Source organism: Varanus komodoensis, unplaced genomic scaffold (genome assembly GCF_004798865.1).
Source record: "Varanus komodoensis strain SLA01 unplaced genomic scaffold, ASM479886v1 scaffold5, whole genome shotgun sequence".
Lineage (NCBI taxonomy): Eukaryota > Metazoa > Chordata > Lepidosauria > Squamata > Varanidae > Varanus > Varanus komodoensis.
The window spans coordinates 36,713,282-36,736,612 of NW_025336087.1; the positions used below are offsets into that span (position 1 = coordinate 36,713,282).

General features: G+C 41.2%; 1 protein-coding gene across 3 annotated transcripts in view; it reads left to right on the forward strand.

Annotated features, from left to right (window-relative positions):
- Positions 1 to 9,482: 9,482 nt before the first annotated feature.
- The window catches only part of SLC12A2 (solute carrier family 12 member 2), a 68,682-nt gene continuing 54,833 nt past the window's right edge, over positions 9,483 to 23,331 (forward strand). For 2 of the 3 annotated variants that reach the window (XM_044446251.1, XM_044446252.1), the window contains exons 1-3: positions 9,483 to 10,262; positions 20,948 to 21,067; positions 22,437 to 22,512. In XM_044446251.1, coding sequence (XP_044302186.1) covers positions 9,561 to 10,262; positions 20,948 to 21,067; positions 22,437 to 22,512 — 898 coding nt within the window. In that variant the 5' untranslated portion in view covers positions 9,483 to 9,560. Of the gene's footprint in view, positions 10,263 to 13,224; positions 13,960 to 20,947; positions 21,068 to 22,436; positions 22,513 to 23,331 lie in introns of those variants that run through there. The other variant, XM_044446253.1, reaches the window with a different exon arrangement.

Here is a 23,331-nt window from a genome sequence, read left to right on the forward strand (position 1 = left end):
CAGTAAATATCCTTTGTATGCCTACTAGATTGCCTTTTTGCTGTGATATGCAAATAGGAACAATCAGAAAGATGCCCTGATGTAGTCATCATGGGTTCACAGGTAACTCTGTGAATCAACCATTTCAAAGGGTTATGATACAGGTCATCAGTGATATCACTAGGACATTTCATCTTAAACCTTTTTTGTGACTTACCTCCTGGAAAAGCCTCATCAGATGTCCAATAAAGACGAAGAGAAAATGGAACATTTTTTGATAAGCAGAGCAAACTTAATTTGGACTGAACATTGCTTTCTCATACTCAGTCAAAAACTTCAAGGCATTGCAACATTTAATGTTAGAGGGAAAAACCCAAATTTAAATCTGGCAAGAATCATAGCGGCTGTGGTCATGATTATTTTTAATTGTTTAGTACACAAGCCCTTCTAAAAAGATGCAAACATAGTTTTGTGGCAGCTGTTTTTAGTAGTTTGCTAGCACTTGTGCCCATATTCTACTTTCATGTCACTGAAAGACAAGGCTGAAAATGTCAAGTTCAAAGAATCCATGGGGTTTAAAGAATGCAACTAAGAAGCCTCATTGCACAAGAGAAATGCCATGGATCTCATATCAGTGATGAATGGAAAGAGATTCCACACATTCACTGAATCAGCGGATAAGAACTTGAAGCAGAACATAAATGGATTTGACAAGACTAATTTTGTAACTGCAGTCTAAGACCACAGAAGCTTAGACAGACCTGCAGAAAAACAACACATCAGAAAGGGTATAAATATTGATGTGGGGAATTTTGGTATGCTTTTCCTTAGGGTCACTGAGCAGAGTAGGAACTCACAGTAAGTCGTCTGACATAACTGGGACTCTTAGAAACAGCTGCAGCTTATATCTATTCCATGCACAATCTGAAGCATGTTCTACATTGGATATAAGTACATCCCAAGATAGGTATATTTCATCTTTGTTTAGTGAATACTTGGGAGGCTAGAATTTACTACGTCTTGGAATGCTTGAGTACCTTCTCATTTGTGTTCCCCTTATTAAGCACCACCAAAAGGCATGTGGCTCTAGTTTTTTTCAGGCATTCTGCCCAAAGAGTACTTTGATGCAAGCTGGAAGACAATGGAGTGGTGATCTCACCCAGCAACAAGATGCCCAGGCTATGCAAATAGGTTGCATGGTTTGAGGCGTTGGATTACCCAGGACAGGAAGATTCTGGACTGCACTGCAAGTTTTCAAATGTTGCAAAGTTTTAACTGTAGGTTGCCTTGTGGGCCCTATTTGCACCATAAGGTGACTCATACATTTGCAGATAAATAAATGGAATAAATAGTATTCTAACTCAAATTGAATGCCATTCTCCCCTTTCGGAAAAAGCAAGATGGCAGAGGGAGCAGGAAGTCAGTCCAGCTGTAAGCTCTGTGTCAGACAAATTTATGGCTCTACTTCATGGAAGCACATTTTGCCTGTCAAAGACCACTTTTTCTTGTGGCTGATACACCAGGGAATTTTGTGGGGTGATATACCTCAAAAGAGGCACTTGCCCTCCAGATCATCTCAAAAGATTTGGGACGTTTTCCTGGAGTTTAACAAGTGCAATCAGAGAGAACAAGCCCTGGGTTTGCATTCACACAAGCACACACATCACTTAGAAAAAGAAGAGTTTATTCATCAGAAAAATATAGAGTAGGCATGAGCTTTACCCCATATGGTTCAGACGGTAAATATTCCCATTCTATCCCAATCTCATACTCTATATTTCTAAAGAGAGAAGGTTTCATACCTAACATAGAGACTACCAGAAAAGTGGGGGGCTTGTGTGTCCTTGTGTCCTGATATTTAGATCATTTCCCTCTGCACATGTGACTTATGGGAAATATGAGCTTCCCAGGCTTATCCTAATAGTTGGAATGGTTGTTGATGGCTTCTTGATGACCTTAACTCTTGCTTTCCTGGGTAAGAGGCAAGTCCTTTTGTCTGTGTTTGCTAGGTGCTATACGTAGATGAGGCAATGTTCAGGTGTCTCAGACATCGGGTTATCCTTCTTGCATGGTTGTTTTACCTATTCTCCTTGAGAGGGGAATGACCTTTTGTCTGCAAGAATTCCAGCATTCATTCTTCTCTCACACAGGCTAGCCCAGGATACTAAGTCCTTCTCCTGAATACAAGCCTACCCAACATGGCCCTGGCCTATAAGCCCATTCTGGCCTGGGAGGTTATGGTGCTAATATTAATATATTACATGTTACAATAATATTTAGGAAACCTCATGGCAGCAGTGGGCAGTAGGTAGGGACAGGCCAAAGTAGGTGGGTCACCTCTTTTTTCTGATTTCTGTGATGCCTGGTAAATCTGGGGAACAAAACACCTTAAAAGCAGGCACTTGCCTGCCAGATTGCCTCGAAAGGTTTGGGAACTTTTGCTGGAGCTTAACACACACAAAGAAAACAAGCTCTGGATTTGCATTCACACACACACACCCAACACTTAGGAAGTTTATTCTGCAGAAAATATAGAGCAGGAACAAGCTTTTAACCCCGTGTTGTTCAAGCAAGATATTCCTAATTAATCCCAATGCCAAGGAAGAAGGAATCCATTGCCCATCCTGCAGGGTAGACTCTTGACAGCAGTCTCTTATGTGGGCAGGAAGGGTCCAAGGCCTGTTTTGTCTGGTTTCCACCTGTGTTGCATTCAGAGTTTGCAAGTCCCTGATCTTTACACTTACCTTTCTTAAGTCCCTGATCTTTACACTATTTCTCTCTATCAGAAGGCTGAGTTCCCAGAATCATGCCAAATGTTGGATGGGTGTTTGATTGCTCAAGGTGAACTTACCAGCAATCAACAGTAACATGAGGTGGAAGGCATAGCAGCAAACACATAGCAGAAGGTATAAAAGTGATTTGGATTCTTTAAGGAGCTTTTCTGTCACTCTATGCAGCCAGCAGTGCAAATCTATACTGTTAATCATGGCATTAGCCTGGCAAACTTTCATTAGTATTGTACTGTATAAAAAAGTTTGATATATATAAATGTACAAGCAAAAGATGGCATATGACTATACAGTATTGGTGGGTATCCATGGAAAAAAGTAAAAACAGCAAGAGATTATAGGACTTTTTTCCTTCATCCCCAAACAATGAAAATACAATTTCTCTCCATTTAGCAGAAAAGGAAAATGTGGAGAATAAACATTTGGAATGAGAAATTCTTTATCATTTTAGGTATATTTAGTAGACAGAGAAGTCCATACAGAGAAATTTGAACTTCAAATCCGGCCTAAAAATAGGTCAGTTTTCAACAATGGCTGTTGCTTGCTGTAGAGATTTTATACAAACTCTTCATAAGGTAAAGGATGGCACAATAAAGGCATTGAGGCAGCAATCCAACACATACTCTCATGAGAGTGAATCGCATTCTACACTTTCAGACTTATATCAAAGAAAATATGCATACCATCTGATTGTCCATCTCATGGATCTCAAGAGTAAGGATTTAAGTATATTCTTAACTGTCTCATTGAAATAAATGAAACTGAAAAGAGTTCACCGAGTCACTGAAAAGAGCTCACTACTTATTCTATTTCACACTGAGACATATTACATATTTCAATGACAAATGTGTATTCTTTTGTACACTTACTGGACATAATCACCTTAAAAATATTATTATTCTGAAACTGTCAAGCTGTCAAGCTTACCTTGACACTATTTGAAATTAGCATTACTCTTTGTTACTGCTAAATTTATGCACCATGCCTCAACTTGCCCCTTTCCTCAGTGAATCCACATTCTCAACAGCTGCTATTAATCTTCATCTTGGCCAACACTCACTTGCTTGATAGGCAGAGAACCAGTGTGCAAGTAGGCCATGGTATCTGTTCCTGCTCCTTCTCACCAGCACTGTATTCCAGACCCAGGTTAAAGACAGGCTAACAAGATGGTTACAATGGTGCAATGTAGAAGCAATTCCAGGGTTGACCCCCTTGCTGAGCTGTGGGTCCTTGACAAGTCCCTCGCCATGCCTAGCCTGACTACCAACCTGCAAGAGACAGTTTGGAGGTTAGTGCCAAGGACAGCTGGTTCAGAGCTCATGACAACTTACAATTAGAGAAAGGCAAGGAACAGAGCAGGGATCGATGTCCGAAAGGGGAAGAAGGAAGGAAAGAATACCTATGCCTGAAGACCATTCGCTTTCCTCCAAACAAGGGTCAGTTGGGGAGGAAAATGGTGTTCCGTGTTTCAATTAGAATTAACTTGTACATGAACTATGATTAATCTAAGTCAAGCAAATATAGCTATCCACTTTTATAACAACTATATATGATTATCCAGATACCCTATTACAAACACAGTTATCTGTGCTGTGACATGATCTTGGATAAACAGGAAACACAATAGCAAGTCCCATAAACCATTGATAAAACACCACAAGTATAGTTATCAAGAGATTTCAGAAGTATAAAGGTCTTCAAGTACTTTACAGTTTCATCTCCAATAAATATTAACAGCATATATTTCAATGATTTTGTAGAACTTCTTTTCAAAGTTCCCACAGTTACTGGATGAATATTTTAAATTTTACAGGGATTGTAATTCATTTTACTATCTCATGTAGAGCAGGAATAAGACTAAGGTAATGCCTATAATGGCAATAGAAATTATTACATAAGTTTACATTGTTTGTATGTTTACTGTCCTGAATCCATAATGTGGCATTAATATAACTTTTGCCAACAAATTTAACTACTTTTTAAAGGTTAAATATTTTAATGATCTTTTAAAAAGAGAAATATTAATATTTTAAGCTGATACATTTTACTATTATTCTGCACAGAATCGTATTCTTTATTTACATCATAAAATCCATAGATAACTATCATGAATGCTCAAACATAGACTTCTAGGAACAGTATTTATTCAGCAATTTCAGTTGAATATATTATGCATACATGTATTTCATGAATTATTATGGAATATTTTTATGTACTGCCAAATAAATGTTCCATTTCACTGTCAGGAACTGTTTTTTCAATACATAAGGCATAATTTCTAAACACCATAAAGGCAGGTATATTAAATTTTAACATGAGCAAATGTTAATCTCCTGTAGTAGTTAAGCAAATTAGTAACACTGGAATGTTAGTGTGTTATTGTGCCGATTCTGTATGTCCTTCTGTAGCTTGATGTAACATTCTCAAGACATGAGCCCAGACATGCTAGAAGTCCTAATTCTTTTGGCATAAAAGGGGTTCTTTTGATTGTGATCCTCAGGCAACTACCTAGTCCGGGTTGTATGCTGAACTGCTCCTGTCTATGCCAAAATGTAAGCCTTTACTTGTTAATGGAGTAAGGTCAAGCCACTGAAGAACTCTGAAGAGCTACTGTTAAAATAACACATGGGAATGCTTGCTATTTATGTAAACTGGCTGAATTAAATACTAACAGCAGATGAATAATTGCATCAACATAATTTGTTGACAATGTATCATATACAAACATGGGCAGCAACAAATACAAGCCCAGCAGTGGATGCAAAGGCACTGTAGCAAGGTAAATGCAAACAAGATACAGTGGGTCGCTACACACACCACCACAACATATACAAAAACACATGGCAATATGCTCCAGCAGCAGCACGGCACAGACTCAGAGGGCAGGTTTGTATATCATGCTAAACTACCTGGGTGATTTTGTTGCCAGAAAAAATTGGTGTGTCCATCCCATGATCAGATCAGATTAGCTGCTGAATCCACTTTGCATCCTCCTCCTGCCATGACTGGATATTATTTTATTTTGGCTAGCTGCAGATTTCCTCCTGTTCTTTTCTCGAGATTGTGAATAAGTTCCAAATTGACTGTCAGTGGCTGACCTTCCAAGGGGCCCAAGATGTACTTTTGAGGAATTGTTACCAGTTGACCAGTTTCTCTGTAAATATTTTGCAGCACAAATATGTGTAATTTTTCATTATTTTAAGCTGCATTTTTATTGGAACCATTCAATTGCACAGGTACACAGTTCCAATGAGTATGAAGACGGGAAGACTCCTTTGGCCAATGTTACTGTGCAGAAAGCACCAACCCTAGACTTTGTCCCATTTCAGATAAGTATTTCCCTGTCTAAACTGCCTAGTCGAGAACTACCCTAAACTGTTTTCAAAGAAACCCCTGCTGCTGACAACTGTCAAAAGCATGTGTGAGCAGGGGATGGATGCACTTTTCTAGCCTCCCAAGCAGTTAAAAGCACAGCAACTGGTTGAAAAGTTAGATGTACTGGAACCTATGGTGTGAGGTGGCACAGGAGAACTCAAAACCCTGAGAATCACAATGCAGAGTGGGGAATATATTAATACTCCCACATTTCATGAGGAATGCTCTCTGTCAGCTTTGTTTTCACTTGATGGCTTGTTGGGGAAAGCAAATTGGTTGATGCCTTTTGGAGTCAGTGTTCTGGGAAAGCACCTGGAGCATTTTTACAGAAGGTACGTCTCCAGGACAATGTCCATCTGAGGCCTCCCATTTTTAGACCTACAGAACCACAAGACCTATCTGTGCAGTTGCACAAATCTGACTAAAATAGTAATGTTTAAAATTACATAAAATGCACACACACTCAACATGCAAAAACATAATTTAAACAAAGTACCTAACCAGAGCCAACTCCTTAACAAGCCACTTTGTAGGGGTTGTCACTGGGAGCTGCATGGGCGAGATCGCCAAGAGTGTCAAGGGAGTTTTGCCTCTTTTGAAGTAACTTGCTCACCACTTCCCACAACCCATGGGGACCTGGATTCAGACAACACGACCACCATTGTGTGTTGAACAATCCCAGCTTTCTGGAAAAAAACAGGGCACCCTGGAAGAAGTGGTTTGAATTCACATAGCACAGCAACCCATCATTGCTAGTTGTTGTTGTGGTTTATTTCATTTCTATACTGCCCCATAGCTGAAGCTCTCTGGACAGTTTACACAATCCCTAAAAACAAATGATACAAATACAATAAATGTGTCATAAAGCAGAAGAATATTAAAAAGTTTTAAACAGTTAAAAACAGGTAATTAAAAATAGGCAAAGAATAACATGGATTGCCATGCAAACAAGAGCAGCTCTCCTCTTCCATTTACACAGATTGTTAAAGACATTGAAAAATAACAAAGCCTATTGTAGCATTCCTCAATTTGGTGCCTCCAGAGACATTAGATGCTAGGATTGTAGTCCAACACATTTGGAGAGCACCAGATTAGTCAAAGCTGGCCTTGTGAAAAGCTGCTCAAGCCAAGAGCACAACTCCCTTCTTTTCCTGAACAACACATACTGCTGCAGATGAGATGATTTCAAACTCTTTGTGCTTTCAAGGCGTACCTTCCCTATCATCTTGCCTTCCCAGGGCATCTTCTAAGGTGCATCTTTCAGTTCATCAGAGCACCTCTCAAGCCTGGGTAGCCTTCATCACAGGTGGTATCAGTCAAGAAGAAACTGTTCTTAAGGATGCTGAAAAACTGACGATAATCAAAAACAGCTGTGCTGCTGGTTCATTAGTTTGTGTGTATTGTTTTAGGACTATACGGTTTTTAGCCTGGAGTATTGTTTTAACTTTTTAAATGTGAGCCAAGTTGAGCATCCCAGGAGAGGATATATATTTTCAAGTACTAATCCAAATGACCTAACCCGAGCAGCTTTTCCCAATTCACACGAACCACCACTTCTCTTGCTGCAGTGTAGGGACCTTTTCCTTCCTAAGTGCAACACCACAGAAGCTGGAAAAGACTTCGCAGTGCAACGACTAGGCAGGCTCGCTAGGACGTTAAGGAGCCCTCCGTTCGCGCCGGAACGGCGGGGAGGCTTGCGGCGGCTTCAGCCGCGTCTGCACGGCTCCTCGCGAGACTTCGCCTGCTCGTTACTACGACGCCCAAGGCGAGGTCTGGGTCCGAAAACTTCCATCCCCGACCGGCCGGCCCTACGCCGGCGGCGCGGCAGGAGGCGTGAAGAGGCCCGCCCATGGCCGCCACGGGCCGAGTGCCAGGCATTGTAACGCGCCATCCGGTGCGCGCGCGCCTTGAACCTCGCGCTCCGTCGTGAAGTGGCGGATGCGCCAGAGCGGCGCAGTTGATTCCTTCCTCCTCTCCTCCCTCTTTCCTTCCTGAGCGCAGCCAGGCGGCGGCAGCTGCATGTCGCCAGGTGGCCCGCCCCGCTGTAGTGAAGAGCGTCTCTCTGCCACCTCCCGTTCCAGGCGCCGCGGACCTTTCTGGAAAGGCACTTTCGGCAGGTCCGGGTGGGTCTCTTGGAGGACAGAGGGCGAAAACAGCCTCGAGGTGCGCACGCAGCGAGCAGGCGGCAGCAGGCGGGCACATCCAGGCGCCCGGAGAAGCGGGCGCGCCTGAAGCAACGCCGCCCCGCCCTCGCCGGGCCGGATCCCCCCCTCCCCGATCCGGCTGCTGCCTCCGCCTCCCGCTTCTCTCGCGGCGGATGCTTTAAAGACCCATCCCTGAGCGGCGTTGCTGCTGCTGCTGCTGCTACTAGGCGATTGGCCGAGGCTGACCCGCGCTCTCGTTTGCCCGCCCGCCCTCGCTGCGGCTGCTTGGCGCCGGCTTCCTCGGTGCCAGGGCAGTTCATGTCTGTGTAGGTGCGTGTGTGTAGCGCAGGGTCCAAGGAAGGAGCAGCTCTGTGGCTGGCTCGTGTTGCTCGGGCGTCTGGAGCGAGCCCGAAGTAGGACACATACACGCGCGGCTAGACTGGGCTCGCCCCTTCGGCCGGGCAGGGAAAGGGAAGTGTAAGCGGGTGTCAAACGCAAGGGCGGGATCGGCCAGCCTGCCAACAGCCTCCCCCCGCCCGGTCCTTCGTGGCGTGCGAGCTCCGCTCCGCTGGGGGCCTTCAAGGCAGTGAGGCGAGCAAGGCGCGTGACGTCGTCGCTGCCCCCAGCGGGCACTTCAGGCGGCGGCGTGGCCCGGGAGGCCAAAGGGTGGCGGCTTCTCGAGGAAGGTGCAGCACGGGTGGCCATGCCTGTGTGAGGAGAGCGCGCGGCGTGCGGTGCGTGGAGTATTCGGGCGCTCCTTGTGGCGAGGAGAGCCGCTGAGGAGAAGGAAGCGCGAGGCTCCCTCGGCCGCGCTCCTCCTCGCCTTAACTGTCCCTCAGGGGCGGCGGCGACCGTTACGGCGCTGAAGGAGGGACTGCACTTCCCGCTGCAGGCGAAGGAGGAGGCAGACACTAGAGAAGCCGCGCCGCTGCCGCCGCCGGCGCTAGCGAGAGAGCATCATCATCACCTGGCGCGGCGGCGGCTGCGAAGGCAGGGCGGAGGGAGAGAAAGGCGGGGAGGGGCAGGGCGGTTGCCTGCCGAGGAGGCGCGGCGTGTGGCGTTGCCTCTTGAGTGCGGCACACTAGACTCCGGCAGCGGCGGGGCGCCGCTCAGCAGTTTAAAGCGCCGAGCCGAAGTGGCTTGGCTGCAGGGGGAGAGAGAGAGAGAGAGAGAGAGAGAGAGAGAGAGAGAGAGAGAGAGAGAGAGAGAGAGGGGTCGCTCGGAGCCGTGATAGGAGCTGCTCATCCTCCGGGCCGCACTGGGAAGAGGCGCAATGGAAGGAAAACAGCCGCAGGCTCCTCACACGCCGCCGCCGCCACCACGCTCCGGCTCTCCCAGGCTGAAAGCTGCGGGAGGAGGAGCCGCCCATGCAGCAGCCGCTGAGGAAGCGCCTCGTTTGCCGGCCAGTGATGGAGATGCTCCCAGTGGTGCCGGCGGCTCTTCGTTGGAGACCGGCACGGGGCTGGCTCCCGCTTCCGCAGCTGCTGGGGACGGGTTGGGGCGACCGTTGGGTCCCACGCCGAGCCAGAGCCGCTTTCAGGTGGACCTCGTGGCAGAAAACTCTGGCCGAGCGGCCGCGACTGAACAGGCGGACACGACGGACGCGCCTCCTAAAGCCCCCGAGGAAGGGTCTGGCAAAGGCAGCGAGGAAGCCAAAGGCCGATTCCGGGTGAACTTTGTGGACCCTTCGACCGGGGACGACAGCTCAGGCGAGCCCGGCGGCGGCTCGGAAGGCTGCAATGTTAGCTTCCAGAACGGCGGCGACACGGTGTTGAGCGAGGGGAGCCTTCATTCCGGAGGGGGACATCATCACTATTACTATGACACGCACACCAACACCTACTACCTGCGAACCTTTGGTCACAACACCATCGATGCTGTTCCAAGGATAGACTACTACCGGCACACAGCTGCCGGTCTGGGCGAGAAGCTCATCAGGCCCAGCCTCGCTGAGCTGCATGACGAGTTGGACAAGGTGAGTGATGGTGAGCCCACTCCCCATTTTTTTTGCACGCAGAATTGTGTGTTCAAACTGAGAGGAAAAGGGAATACGTGCACACACATCAGATTTGTGCTAAAGAATATTGGTTTTGCAGGATAGCACACAAGTGCTTTGGTGATTGCTTTTTTGGTTCTGTACAGAAGTGCACAGTTACTGGTTGCAGAAATGCTAGAAAAAACGAGGTAAGAACTTGTGGTATAAGGTAACCTAGCCTTCCCTCTTAGAGCAGGTTCTCTGGCAGGCAGGTGTCACTCAAACCTTTATTACTGAATGCCCTACTTTTAAAGCTTATTATGTGATGTTCTGGGCAGCTGTAGTCATCTGGAATTTGTCACAAATGGCTTGTTTAATTTTTTTAAATGAATGTTTTAAAACAATGGTTATCTGGTAATTCCATTGTGTATCAGCCAATAGGAAACAAGCTGTTGTAGTGCTGTGATGGTGGTACAGAATTAAAACACTGACTTGCCTTTAGGGTTGACAAAACTAGATTAGGTTTAACTAGAAACTGCAAAGGTTAAGTCAGTATATGCCACACATTCTTTCCACACAAACTTGGCACTCTCGGATACACACTAAAAATACTCTATTCTCTTTCATTATTTGTGTTCTCTGTTTTCCTAGGTTATGTATTTGTGTGCATGGAGGATATGTTTACAAATCTGCAAAAGTCATTAGCAGACTTGTAGCTAGACTTCTGGAGGTAGAGAAAACTATTTGCTGTTAGATATCATAGAAGTGATGACCATTATATCTTCCGATTACTGTCTTCACATCTCCTTTCAGTTAGGAACTTCTGGTGTGGGATCAGCTAGCTGACTGGGGGTTACAAGGCAAGCCTGCAAGACAGGCCCAAGTTCTTCGATATAGAGAAGAATAGAAGGTCACCTTGAGATAAGCCAAAGAAAATTCATTTGTTGCTGCTTTATAACAAGCATCCATGCTTCATCTGATCTGCTCTCCCATGCCTGCATATTGAGATTGCTTAGTGACATGAAGCTGTTTGCCATATCACCAAGATAAATTCAACCTGCATTTCTTGTGTTTAGTCTATCATAAACACAGTTATGTCTGTTGCATATCGTTTACCCCTGCTGTTTTCTTCACAAAGTTCTTATGTGTTTGTTGCATCACATGTGGACAACATACTTCCCAGGGCCTGCTCAAAGTCATAAATAGGTTATATAATTTGCCTGTAGAGGAGACCTTGAAATGTTGCTTCAGGAGGTCCATTTTCCGAAAACCTTTTTAATGTAATGGGATTATTTCTTTACTATCTAACTCTTAGTGAAAATGCTGTTAATGTAAGTACAAATCATGTGTTGCTGTGAAATCTCACTCTTCTCCATAATCTCAAGAATGATTTTTATCTTCTTCAGTATCTCTGTCAGTGTTTTTATTGTTTTATTACCATGCCTTAAAAACTTAATAGTTGCCTGTGTTAAATTAGACTACTCAGAACATCTTTTATTAGGCAGTAGCGGTCTGTCTGTTTAAAAAAAGTTTTGCTACTGACTGACACTTAAGATGTGTAAATTCTACTTGGGTGTAAATTCTACTTGCTTAATTTCCTGGCTATTAACTAAAGGTCAGCATTAAATAACAAAAGGAACCAGACTTGGTCCTTTGACCAATCTTTGTCCTTATGTTTCTCAGTTAAATTTGGATCTGAAATATCTTTGAAGAATTATATGATACTAAACATTCAGCAAGACTTTTTACACATGTTGGCATCCAAGTGGAAGATTTTGTTATTTTTCTTTTATGGTTTTCAGGCCCCCCTCTTAAAAAGCTTACCTCTTGTAGAAGTCATGCCATTCACATGGTAGAAATGGCTAATAGCTTTGAAAAAAAGCATTTATTAATTAAGTCAGATATTTTAAGATATACATAGTAGCACTCACACATTTTAATTTAATGTGCAGTTTTGTTATCTACTGTATAAATACAGGTACATGGTGACTTCAGTATTTCAAAGGGGTTCCTGTTCCTTAGAGGAAAACATATATTCATCTGTCACTTACCTGTAAGTAGCTATCTATATTGTGGTGAAAATTCCACAAAGAGGAGATGACAGTGTTTCTCATCTCAGTGATGGGTTCACATTTCCAGAATAATTAAAAAGAAAAGGTAGAATTGTTTATTCAGATATACAGAGTTTCTGATCACATAATAGGATAAGTTGATGTAAGAGCTATCTAGTAACATGATACATGGGAACAAACTAAATGCATATGACTGCCTGTTGTTCCTTACTGGAATTCACAACTTCCAAATTTTAAACATTTACAACTGCAAGAGAAAATAGTTACTTTTGACAGGTGCAGTGTCCAAGCTCTCAAGTTGTCATGGATGAAGAACACTACTTCATTTGTATATCACATATCCATGCAAGATCTAGCAGTTGCTTCAGTCTTGTTTTTTTGAAGCTCAACATGGCATTTGGTCCTATGTTTGGTAGGTAGTATGTTTTTATTTAAATAAAAAATTTCAACCTAAAAAAAATTTCAACCTATGTTTGGTAGGCAAGAGTGAGTTGCCTACCAGTAAAGATGGTAAAGATAATGAGATAAAGAGTATTGCAACATAGAATTCCAATGTTTGTGTTTACCAGAAAAGTCTCTTTACTACTATGACTGCATGAAAGCACAATGACTTAGAAACCTCATGCTTTGGACACATTTCACAGATGTATCAGTTCTACCTTAATTTCTTAATTATTTAAACAAGGAAATCATTAATGTCTGGTATAGCCCTAGAATCTTTCTGGCTGTAACAGATTCCCTTTGTCTCAACCTACTAATAAATAAGCCATAATTGAAGTTTAGCTGTTTGTAATCAGTCTGTGTAAAAAATGTGAAAACTGGCACATGAAGTATTTGAAAGAAGTCATTCAGATCAAATTTAAGAAAACTCTTGAAGTAGTAGCTATTCTAAGTCATTTCATGTTATTAGTTGACTTCTGTTCTTCCATGAAATGAAGGGTAAGGAGTAGTTAACTGTCTGCAGATTAGGTGGTGATTCTTGCTCTATGTAATAGACATTTTCATTTTTGTTGTTGTGTGTATGGAGCTACATTAAGGACTTACATGAAAACTGAGAATAGTTTTGTCCATTTTAGCCCAATTTTCTATTAAAACAATAACTTAAAATAGATTGCAAAAAGTAATTACAATATAGAGAGAAAATTCAAAAATTGATAATTAAAACTGAACAGTAAAGACATCAATAGAAAAATATTAGTGAACAGTAATAGACAAAAACAGTGTTAGACAAAAACAGGTTTTACAGTTGTAATAATAGTTGTGTTTTCAGACACAGTATAGATTTTGCATACCTTCTGCTTTTAGCTGCATTCTATGTACCTGCTGCCATTAAATTCAATTATAACCACTAAGAACTTAGCCCTCTTTTTATGTACATAGCCTTATAGAGTTATTTTTTATTACACTTTAGAGTGAGGCCATAAGACAACATGAGCTACTCACCATCATGTTGATTTCCATCTAACCCACTAAAGCTGAAAGAGTCATTCCAGAGAACAAGACTGCCATGTCTACCCAGTAACAGTCTGGTGCTACTGTGAGGAGAAGAGAGACTGCAGCTTTTTAGTGGTGAATTGTAGGTAGTCCCCAGGTTAAGAATGAATTCCATTCCTGCTTTCTTGAAGGTAGGCATCAAGGGTTGTCTGTACAACCATTTTCTTTTTCTCATCATAAATGACCTCATAGCAACTGAGGACATTGGTAACTGCATGGTAAACCTTTATGTGAACCTCTCTGTATTAGGATCTTGCTCCTCAAACTTTGCCATCCCTTCTTCAAGGGCATGGTTACAAGGGTAAATGCTAAAGAAAACAAAAGGGTAACCGAACACATTGCATAGTTCCCTAGAAATGTTCACAGCTTTTCATTAGAGAGATTTGTACAGGGTTTATGGCAGTCTGCAAATTTGTAAGTACAGGTTGTTCATAACGTGGACGTTTGTAACTCTGTTACTACTGTACTTTTCCTTAATTTGTCAAGATAAAAGGGACCATAGCTAAGCGATGGAGCGTTTACTTTTCTTGCAGAAGTTCCCATATCCGATTCTTGGAGTGTCCAAGTAGGGTCCAGATAGACCTCTGGCTGAAACCTTGGAAAGCTACCTCCAGTCACTGTATAGAGATGGACAAATAGACTGATTATAAGGCAGCTTTAAGCACAGTGGGGCCACTTGGCCTACTTTTCCCAGCTTTTATCAGTACCTTAGGTAGCCTTGTAATGAAGCAGGTATAGTTTGAACTTGGGCTACTCATTTGGGGACAACTGCTAGGAGATGAATATGTGGCAAACTGCATGGCCATAGAAACTGAATATAAACAGAAGGATCTTCCAGTTGACTTGTGCAGTCAGATTGAGCTAAATGTTCATAGTACATTCAGTAAACTTACGCTGAATCTGCAATAAGCAAAGGGCATCAACAAAACTCTCCTGAGCTTAACATGGACTTCATGACTATATCTTTGGATCTGAAATTGAGTTGGAGGTAATAGTATGAATCATTTTAGGTTACTTAAAGTAGCTTTTAGGACTCAAACATAAGTTCAGCATTTAATCCCAAGGACCTGAACTGTTGGCTAAAGCAACGTGTAATGAATCCTTCCTATCTTGCAGAAGTTTGCTATTGGCATCATTAGGCCACTAAGAAACATGGTAGAAATAAGTGTAATGTTCAACTGAAGAGAACTCTATCTTTAAATAATTTTAAAATCAAGCAAATGAGCCCATTAAGAGCAGTTATGTCTTGGAGAAGAGAGGGTGTTCAGGAATAACTTTAAAATGCCTTCAGAAAATTATTTCTGTAGCTAGCCTGTGTTGGGAAAATTTGGATAAATTCTGGCAGAAAAATGTTGCTTGTATGTGCTTTTGTGTTATAAAATCAAACCTACACTCTGTCTCAAAAGCATCAGCTTTCCAAGCCAAGTCACTGTTTAACATTGCTGTTGCATTAAGAAAATGGCACTCCCTCCCCCTCCCTTCTCTTGCTCTTCTCATTGTAAGCCAGAGCAGACAGGCCATTCAGTCGAATACACAATCACCACTACAATGTTGCTACATAATCCCTGTAGGAATTCACAGTTTACCTGGAAGTATCTATTTTGCTAGTTTAGAGTGCTCCATGTGTCCCAGCCAATCAGAAAGGTGTGGATCCATTTCTCTGGGTTTCAGCCTTCCTGATAATGGAATGTAACACAGGGGCTTATGTTTTCAGGGAAGATTTCTCAATAGCCTGAATTTACATGTCTAAGCAGACCTGGAGATGGGTTCAAGTTTCTGGAGTTTATTCAACTGAAATGTCAATACACTGCAATTAGAAATATTGTCACTTATATGTTTGGCTGATCTTCCTTATTTGTTCTGTATATGATGACCTCAGAGTTTCATTGTAATGTCTGCATACTGTCATCAATTGCTCTGTACCTGTGTATGTGACCGGGAGAATATAAAATGCCCTGTACATGTATTGAAATCTTGCGGTTAAGTCTACCCTTCCCAGTAATGCACTGTCCTGAGTAGAACCAGCAGGGAACCTGGGGCTTAAATGTCAATAAAGCAGCAGAGATTTGAACAGCTGATCTTTCTCACGAACCCAAGTTTTTATTTCTTCCTCACAAATTGAAAACAGAGATTCTGTCACCTGAAAGGGACAGAGAGAGCTTTACTTGCTTGCTTGGGTGATAAGGAATTTTGTTCACAGAAAACAAATAGTAGTAATCCTGCATACAGAAGCCTGAGAATACATAATGAACTATGATAAACATCCATTACATTACTTTTGGTTGCTTATATATGTGATTTTGGTATTTTAGCAGACATTTCACACACACACACACACACACACACACACACACACAAACCAACTGTTATATCTGGTCACATTGGAAACAGTGGCTACCTTAGGAAGTCTAACCAACAACAAAGCTAGTGGAGGCGACAGTATTCCAGCTGAGCTATTCAAAATTCTAAAAGATGATGTAATTAAAGTGCTACACTCAATATGCCAGCAAATTTGGAAAACTCAACAGTTGCCACAGGATTGGAAAAGGTCAGTTTACATTCCAATTCCAAAGAAGGGCAATGCCAAAGATTGTTCGAACTACCGCACCATTGCACTCATTTCACATGCTAGCAAAGTTATGCTCAAAATCATACAAGCTAGGCTCCAGCAATATGTGGACAGAAAACTACCAGAAGTACAGGGAGGATTTCGAAGAGGCAGAGGAACTAGAGATCAAATTGCCAACATATGCTGGATCATGGAGAAAGCCAGGGAGTTCTGGAAAAAACATTTAGTTTTGCTTCATTGATTATGCCAAGGCCTTTGATTGTGCAGATCACAACAAACTGTGGCAAGTTCTTAAAGAGATGGGAGTACCAGACCATCTTATTTGTCTCTTGAGAAACCTATATGCAGATCAAGAAGCAACAGTAGAACTGGGCATGGAACTACTGATTGGTTCAAAACTGGAAAAGGAGTGGCAAGGCTGTATACTGTCACCCTGCCTATTTAACTTATATGCAGAGCACAGCATGCGAAAAGTGGGGCTAGATGAATCACCAGTTGCAATTAAGATTGCCTGGAGAAATATCAACAACCTCAGATATGCAGATGATACCACTCTAATGGCAGAAAGTAAAGAGGAACTAAAGAGCCTCTTGATGCGGGTGAAGCACAAAAGTTGGCTTGAAACTCAACATCAAGAAAACTAAGATCATGGCATCTGGTCCTATCATTTCCTGGCAAATAGATGGGAAAAAATGGAGGTAGTGCCAGATTTTACTCTCCTGGGCTCCAAGATCACCGCAGATGGGGACTGCAGCCAAGAAATTAAAAGACGCTTGCTCCTCGGGAGGAAAGCTACGGCAAATCTAGACAGCATATTAAAAAGCAGAGACATCACGCTGTTGACAAAAGTTCATATAGTCAAGGCTATGGTTTTCCCAGTTGCAATGTATGGCTGGGAAAGCTGGACTATAAGGAAGGCTGAGCACCGAAGAATTGAGGCCTTTGAATTGTGGTTCTGGAACAGACTCCTGCGAGTCCCTTGGACTGCAAGGAGATCAAACCAGTCAGTTTTAGAGGAGATCAACCCTGACTGCTCTTTAGAAGTCCAGGTACTGAAGATGAAACTCAAATACTTTGGCCGCCTAATGAGAAGGAAGGACTCTCTGGAGAAGAGCCTAATGCTGCAACAGTTGATGGCAAAAGAAGAGGGATGGCAGAGGATGAGGTGGCTAGATGGAGTTACTGAAGCAGTCGGTGTGAACTTAAGTGGACTCTGGGGAATGGTGGAGGACAGGAAGGCCTGGAGGAGTGTTGTCCATGGGATTGTGATGTGCCGGACGCGACTTCGCAAGTAGCAACAACAAGCAAAATGTTAGACATGATCAAATTAGTTCTTAATGAATTTGGTGGATCCACTATAAACAAATCTATATCTAAATCAATACGTATAGTGTGGTTCTGGAAGGGGGGAATTGCCTTCTGAACAAATGTATATCCCCTTCCTAGGAGTGAAAAGTGATAATGAGATGGGTTAGACAAGAAACATTTTTCTTTGGACAAAATAAAGTACTATAATTTAAGTATAGTTCTAAAAAAGTTAAATATATTTAGAAAAACAGCTTACCCAAGGCTTTAATATGTTCTTTGTTTGTGAACACTTGCTTCTATGTAGATCTTTTTTATTAGTACTTAAGTGCAGTAATTGCCTTGAGATAAGGAGGTCTGGGCATACTGTGAAATCATTATGCTGCTAAGGACTTATTCACGTAGTTGCTTCCCTCCACCAATGTATTTATGAATGATGTTAGTGCGATGATTGAATGCCCATACCCAGGGAAAAAAGGTGGTTGTCAGCACAGTAGACTTCTTAAATAGCACTAAAATATTAGATTATTTCTATAGTAAGTAAATCATAAGGCAACCTCAAACTTTGAGGTTGTGTCAAGTTCCATCATTTCTCCTTATGATACTTTCCTTCCACTCTTTATTTTTTGTTACCTCATAAAAGCACTTGAAGGGCGGCGGGGAGGAGGGGTTCTGTTTAACCTTTTATAGTGTTCTTGCTGGTTCACAATAATATGTCCCACTCCTTATCTTTTCGAAAGCAAACTGTAACTGCTTTATTTGAATAAAGTAAGATATTGGCAAAGGAGATCCTAGAACTGTATTCATTGTATATGTAGTTCTTCTGCAGGGGGATTATTTAAACTTGACAATGGAAAGCAAAATATTTAATACACACTTGGAATTGGGGTAGCTATAGTACTTGACTGAATAGAGGAAGACATGGCTTCAGAACTATGTGCATATGTGGTGTTTTCAAGGATTATCATAAGTTTTTGAGTTGAAATATTAAGTTGATGGCTCATAAAATCTTAGTGACTTGAGTGAATACTGAACTTTCTAGTAAGTGATGGTCGAACTTAACAGTGAGAAGCCTTATCAAGGGAATATATGAGTAAATAAATTCTAGTTGGTGAAGTCTTGGCCATAATCCCCCTGCCCCCCCGATAGCTGCTTGTTTGGAAAAGAAAGTCCCCAAAGTTGCTGTCCTTGGGTGGGAGATGAAGTTTGACCAAAGGGTACAATTTCTTTTAAAAATTGGTGTAATATTTTAAGAACCCTAATAAGCTTCTTAGAAAAAATGTATCACTTTAGTTGACCAGTGTGCTTTTTCTAGTTAGCCATGATGATCTTATTCTAGCTTGTTCAGGGCCTATATGCCATCAAAGGAAATCTTTCTTCTCAGTCTCCCCACTTTTGCTGCTTTTGCAGTAGTTAGAAGCTTTCTGTTTCTGGTAGAAGAAGAGAACTTGGACTTTCTTTATTAACTTGGACTTTCATCTAGTTTTGGTGTGCTGAGTGGACTTAAGACCATTGGGAAAGGTGTTTTCACTATGATTCTTCCTTGATTTTTATCAGAGTTGTGAATGAACTCGATTGATGAACTTTGATGTAGCCAGTCTCAATCCTATACCTTAGATAATTAGCATTTATATAACATTTTTAGTATCCTAAGCATCACATTTAGAGCAATACCTTAAAGATTCTTATGATATTATACAGTTCAGAATTACCACTATCACAAGACAGGTGAGAATATCATGTACTCTCTTAGCCTCTCTACTGAACAAGACTTTAAATATCCACTTTAAATATTGAACATTACTCATATCCTATGTAAAGCAAATTAATGGAAGAATATCAATGGTTACTTGTAGTAGTGTTCTGTGCCATTTGGTTTGTTGGGGAAAAAACATACCCCACAAGCATTCCCACTGAATTGTAATTGTAAATGTGATCAAGAAGAATAAGTTGGATCCAGATTTAGTCAGAGTTAGAGTAGATACATTAAGATCACAGTCCTATGCAACTATAAGCTGGAAGAACACCTACTATTCCCAACATGCCCCAGCCAGCTACAACTAAAGTTAGAGCCTATCCATTATTTCAAGTTAGAAAAGTGAAAACCAGAAATGTATTGATCATGTTTAATGTATATAACATACAGTCTATTAATGCTGACATGATCTTGACTGAATAAAAAAAACATTCTTACTAGTTGCACACAAGATAGATTTCTACATGTACAATTAAAAAACACACTATCATTAAGAGATCTGTGGTATAGTAGTATATCAGCTATATAATAATCTGTGGAATTTTTAACACCCACAAAAGCTTCCAATGCCTTAGTGTACTTACTGTGAATAATACTGGCAAACACCCACTGCTCCATTAACTTTTAAAATATAAATATGGGGGTGTTCTTTTATTCATGTTACCAATAGTACTTTGTTGATTTGATAGCTGATAATACTCATTGACTATGTGTACACCATTGTTTCATAAAAGCCACATATTCAGGCTAGGATAGTATAATGAATTACATATTTAGTTCTAACATTAAAAGGTTTTACTATCTTAGCATATCAGCAGTTTATTAAATTAATAGTGTAATTTCTTTGCACTTCTGAGAAGGAAATCCCAGCAATATATTATGAAGGAGATTAGCTATTTCATACTTTATGGTAGGCTGATTTCTAACCTGAATTGAAATTATATCAGGCTGATTAGTTACTTTCATTTTTCATTAAAACATGTTGATAGGCTTTCTGCCATACTTGTTAGCACCTTATGCTAAGTAGACTTTAAAGTTAAAATTGTGTGGAGAAAATCCAAGAATAACTTTTTCTGAGACACCTTCTAATAGGATTCAGTGATTCTCAACAGACAACATTGTTTCTGGTTCATTTCCCTTTTAGCCTTGAAGCTAAAAGGGAAATATTGTTCCTTCAATCCTAAATCTGAAGTACACAAGTGAAGCTCAGTTTTTATAAGCTAGTGCTTCTGAAAAGTTGGCTGCTGTGATATCATTCCATTATCCTGTGTGGTTTTCCAGTCTTTATAATCTAGTTAATTTTACAGAAACCTATTTCTATTGCCAAGATTGTGAATTAAACATTCTTCTTAATGGTTCTGGTTTTTCAGCTTCTGTATATTACTGCAACATAGGCAAGTTCAGATAAGTGAAACTTCATAGTAAATGTACTTAGGATTGCAGCTTTAAATGGATAGTGGCTTTAAATATCCCTGTCATTGTGCTACAGGAACCATTTGAAGATGGATTTGCAAATGGTGAAGAAGGTACTCCTACTGGAGAAGCCACTGCCACTTACTCTGCTGATGGTAAAGGAATTGTCAAGTTTGGTTGGATCAAAGGTGTATTGGTGAGTAGAACTTTGGTATTTAATTACCCATCTAAACTATTAGGTATTTCCCTTTCTCGAGTCTGATTTTTTTAGGAGCAATCCTGTGCCCTTTATCTTAGAGCAAAATCCTGTGCTGCTCCATTCTATGCTCTCTTGGTTCTTGCCTACAAGGTAGAAATGTAGGAGGAATGGTTTCCTGTAAGTTTCCTCTATTTATGAATCAAAATAGTGAACAATAAAAAGTTAAAAAGAATAAAGCTGTACATTAAAACAGTGGGTGATCAGTTGAGGAAGGCTTTCTGAAATAATGTTTTCAAGAGGCTCTTCTCTGTGGGGACTCATTTAGCTTTTCTTTGGGTAGGCTCCAATTTGGCCACAGGTCCATGTCGAACCATGAGGAGTATGCCATCTGATGACTTGGACTGGTTGGGCCCAAGTTGTTTAGGGCTTCATGTATTAGTACCAAAATCTTAAACCTGCCCTGATGGTAAATAGTGCATGCTATAAAAGAGCGGTTCTGTTAGACTATCTTGTACAGAAAAATCCACCTTATATGAACAAAATTATTTGTGAGGAATATGGGCATGTCACTGGTGCATTAAGGTTATCACATAATGAACAAATTATTTGCATATAGCTTATTATTATTATTTGCATATAGCTAAAATAATTGGAGTTACTTTCTTGCCTTCTGGTTTCCAGTTGCACAGACATATTAACTACCTTTTTTCCTATACAGCATCCTTCCCCAACCTTGTACCTTCCAGACATGTTTGGAGTTCAACACCAAGAATTTCAAGTCAATGGCCTTGCTGGATGGGAATTCTGGAAGTTCCAGTCCAAATGCCTCTGAAGGCCACTGGTTGGAGAAGGCTGCTATACAGAATAAAAGTGTCTGCACATAAACTTAAATAATATTTGTGGTGATTTCTGTCTATAGAGAATATAGTTCTTAAAATATAGTGCCTTGTATGAGTTCGTTTTTAAAAATGGTTTGCTAAAGCAGGCCTGTCCAAGTTGAATTCATCTGGTCTAATGAATCCCACAGGCTATGTACAGTGGCACAGAAAGGGATAATCAAAGTAGGTTGATACCTTACTTTGGTTATCAACTTCGTACTGATGAAATGAAGGTAAAATAGTAATGTGGCATGTTTAGTGTGTTCTGTTTGATCTCAGCGTGTCACAAGTTGTGTTGATCTTCTGAAAGGGGTAGTTTAAATCTTGGTCGCTCCCACAGTAAACTTTTGAGGTTGATCTTGTAAACCTGATTTCCTTACAAATTATGTTCTAGCTTCTCTATCGGGTATGAGTATTCAAATAACCTAAACAGAGTTTAGATTATTATGGACAGCATGATATGAACATTTGTTACTCTGATGTTACAGGTACGGTGTATGTTGAATATCTGGGGTGTGATGCTCTTCATTCGACTCTCCTGGATTGTAGGACATGCTGGAATAGGTAAGTCAGCTTCTGAATGTAACATTAATTTTATTTAAAGATGTGCATACCACTGTGCTTTGAATCATAACATGTATTTAACACTAAATGTTGTATACAAAATACTTTAAAGCAATAATTAAAGAAACACTAAATTTAACAAAAAAAGCTAGGTATAAAGATAAGCAAATGCCTCAGTATATAGGTAATTTTTCATCAAGTGCTTAAGCACCATCAAGGATGAGCCTATTGTACTGCAGGGAGAAGAAAATTCCAAAGTTGAAATGCTACACTAGGAAAGACCCTATGCTTGGTTGCTGTCAGATATACCTGTGTAGGCAATAGAAAAACCAGGAAACTTTGATCTGTGTAACTCAGTGAACAGACAGGTTAATATAGTCTCTCAGATGCCAAGTTGTTTCAAGCCTTGTTTCAGCATAACATTGCTCTGAAATTGGCTTGGCAACACTGACAGTGAATGCAGTTCTCTGAGCAAAGGTGTAAGATACTTATGGTAGTTATACTCAGTGACCTGTCTGCTGAATTTTACACTAGCTGCAATTTGTGGAATTGTCTTAAACAACGCTCCACACAGAGCATATTGCAATAATCAACCTTGAGAAGTTACCACTGCATAAATTACCGGCTAGACTATGCCTATCCAGGGGCTAACTGGTGTAACAACTGAAACTGGTAAAGGGGTTGCCTAGTTAAAATGGCTGCTGCACATGCCACACAACCTCACCATGGGTGCAGTAACTGACTGTGGTCTAATGTGTCAGGCAAAGAGCCCTACAGTTACCAGTACAGATTTTTCACACCAGTCCTGCAAATAGGAGA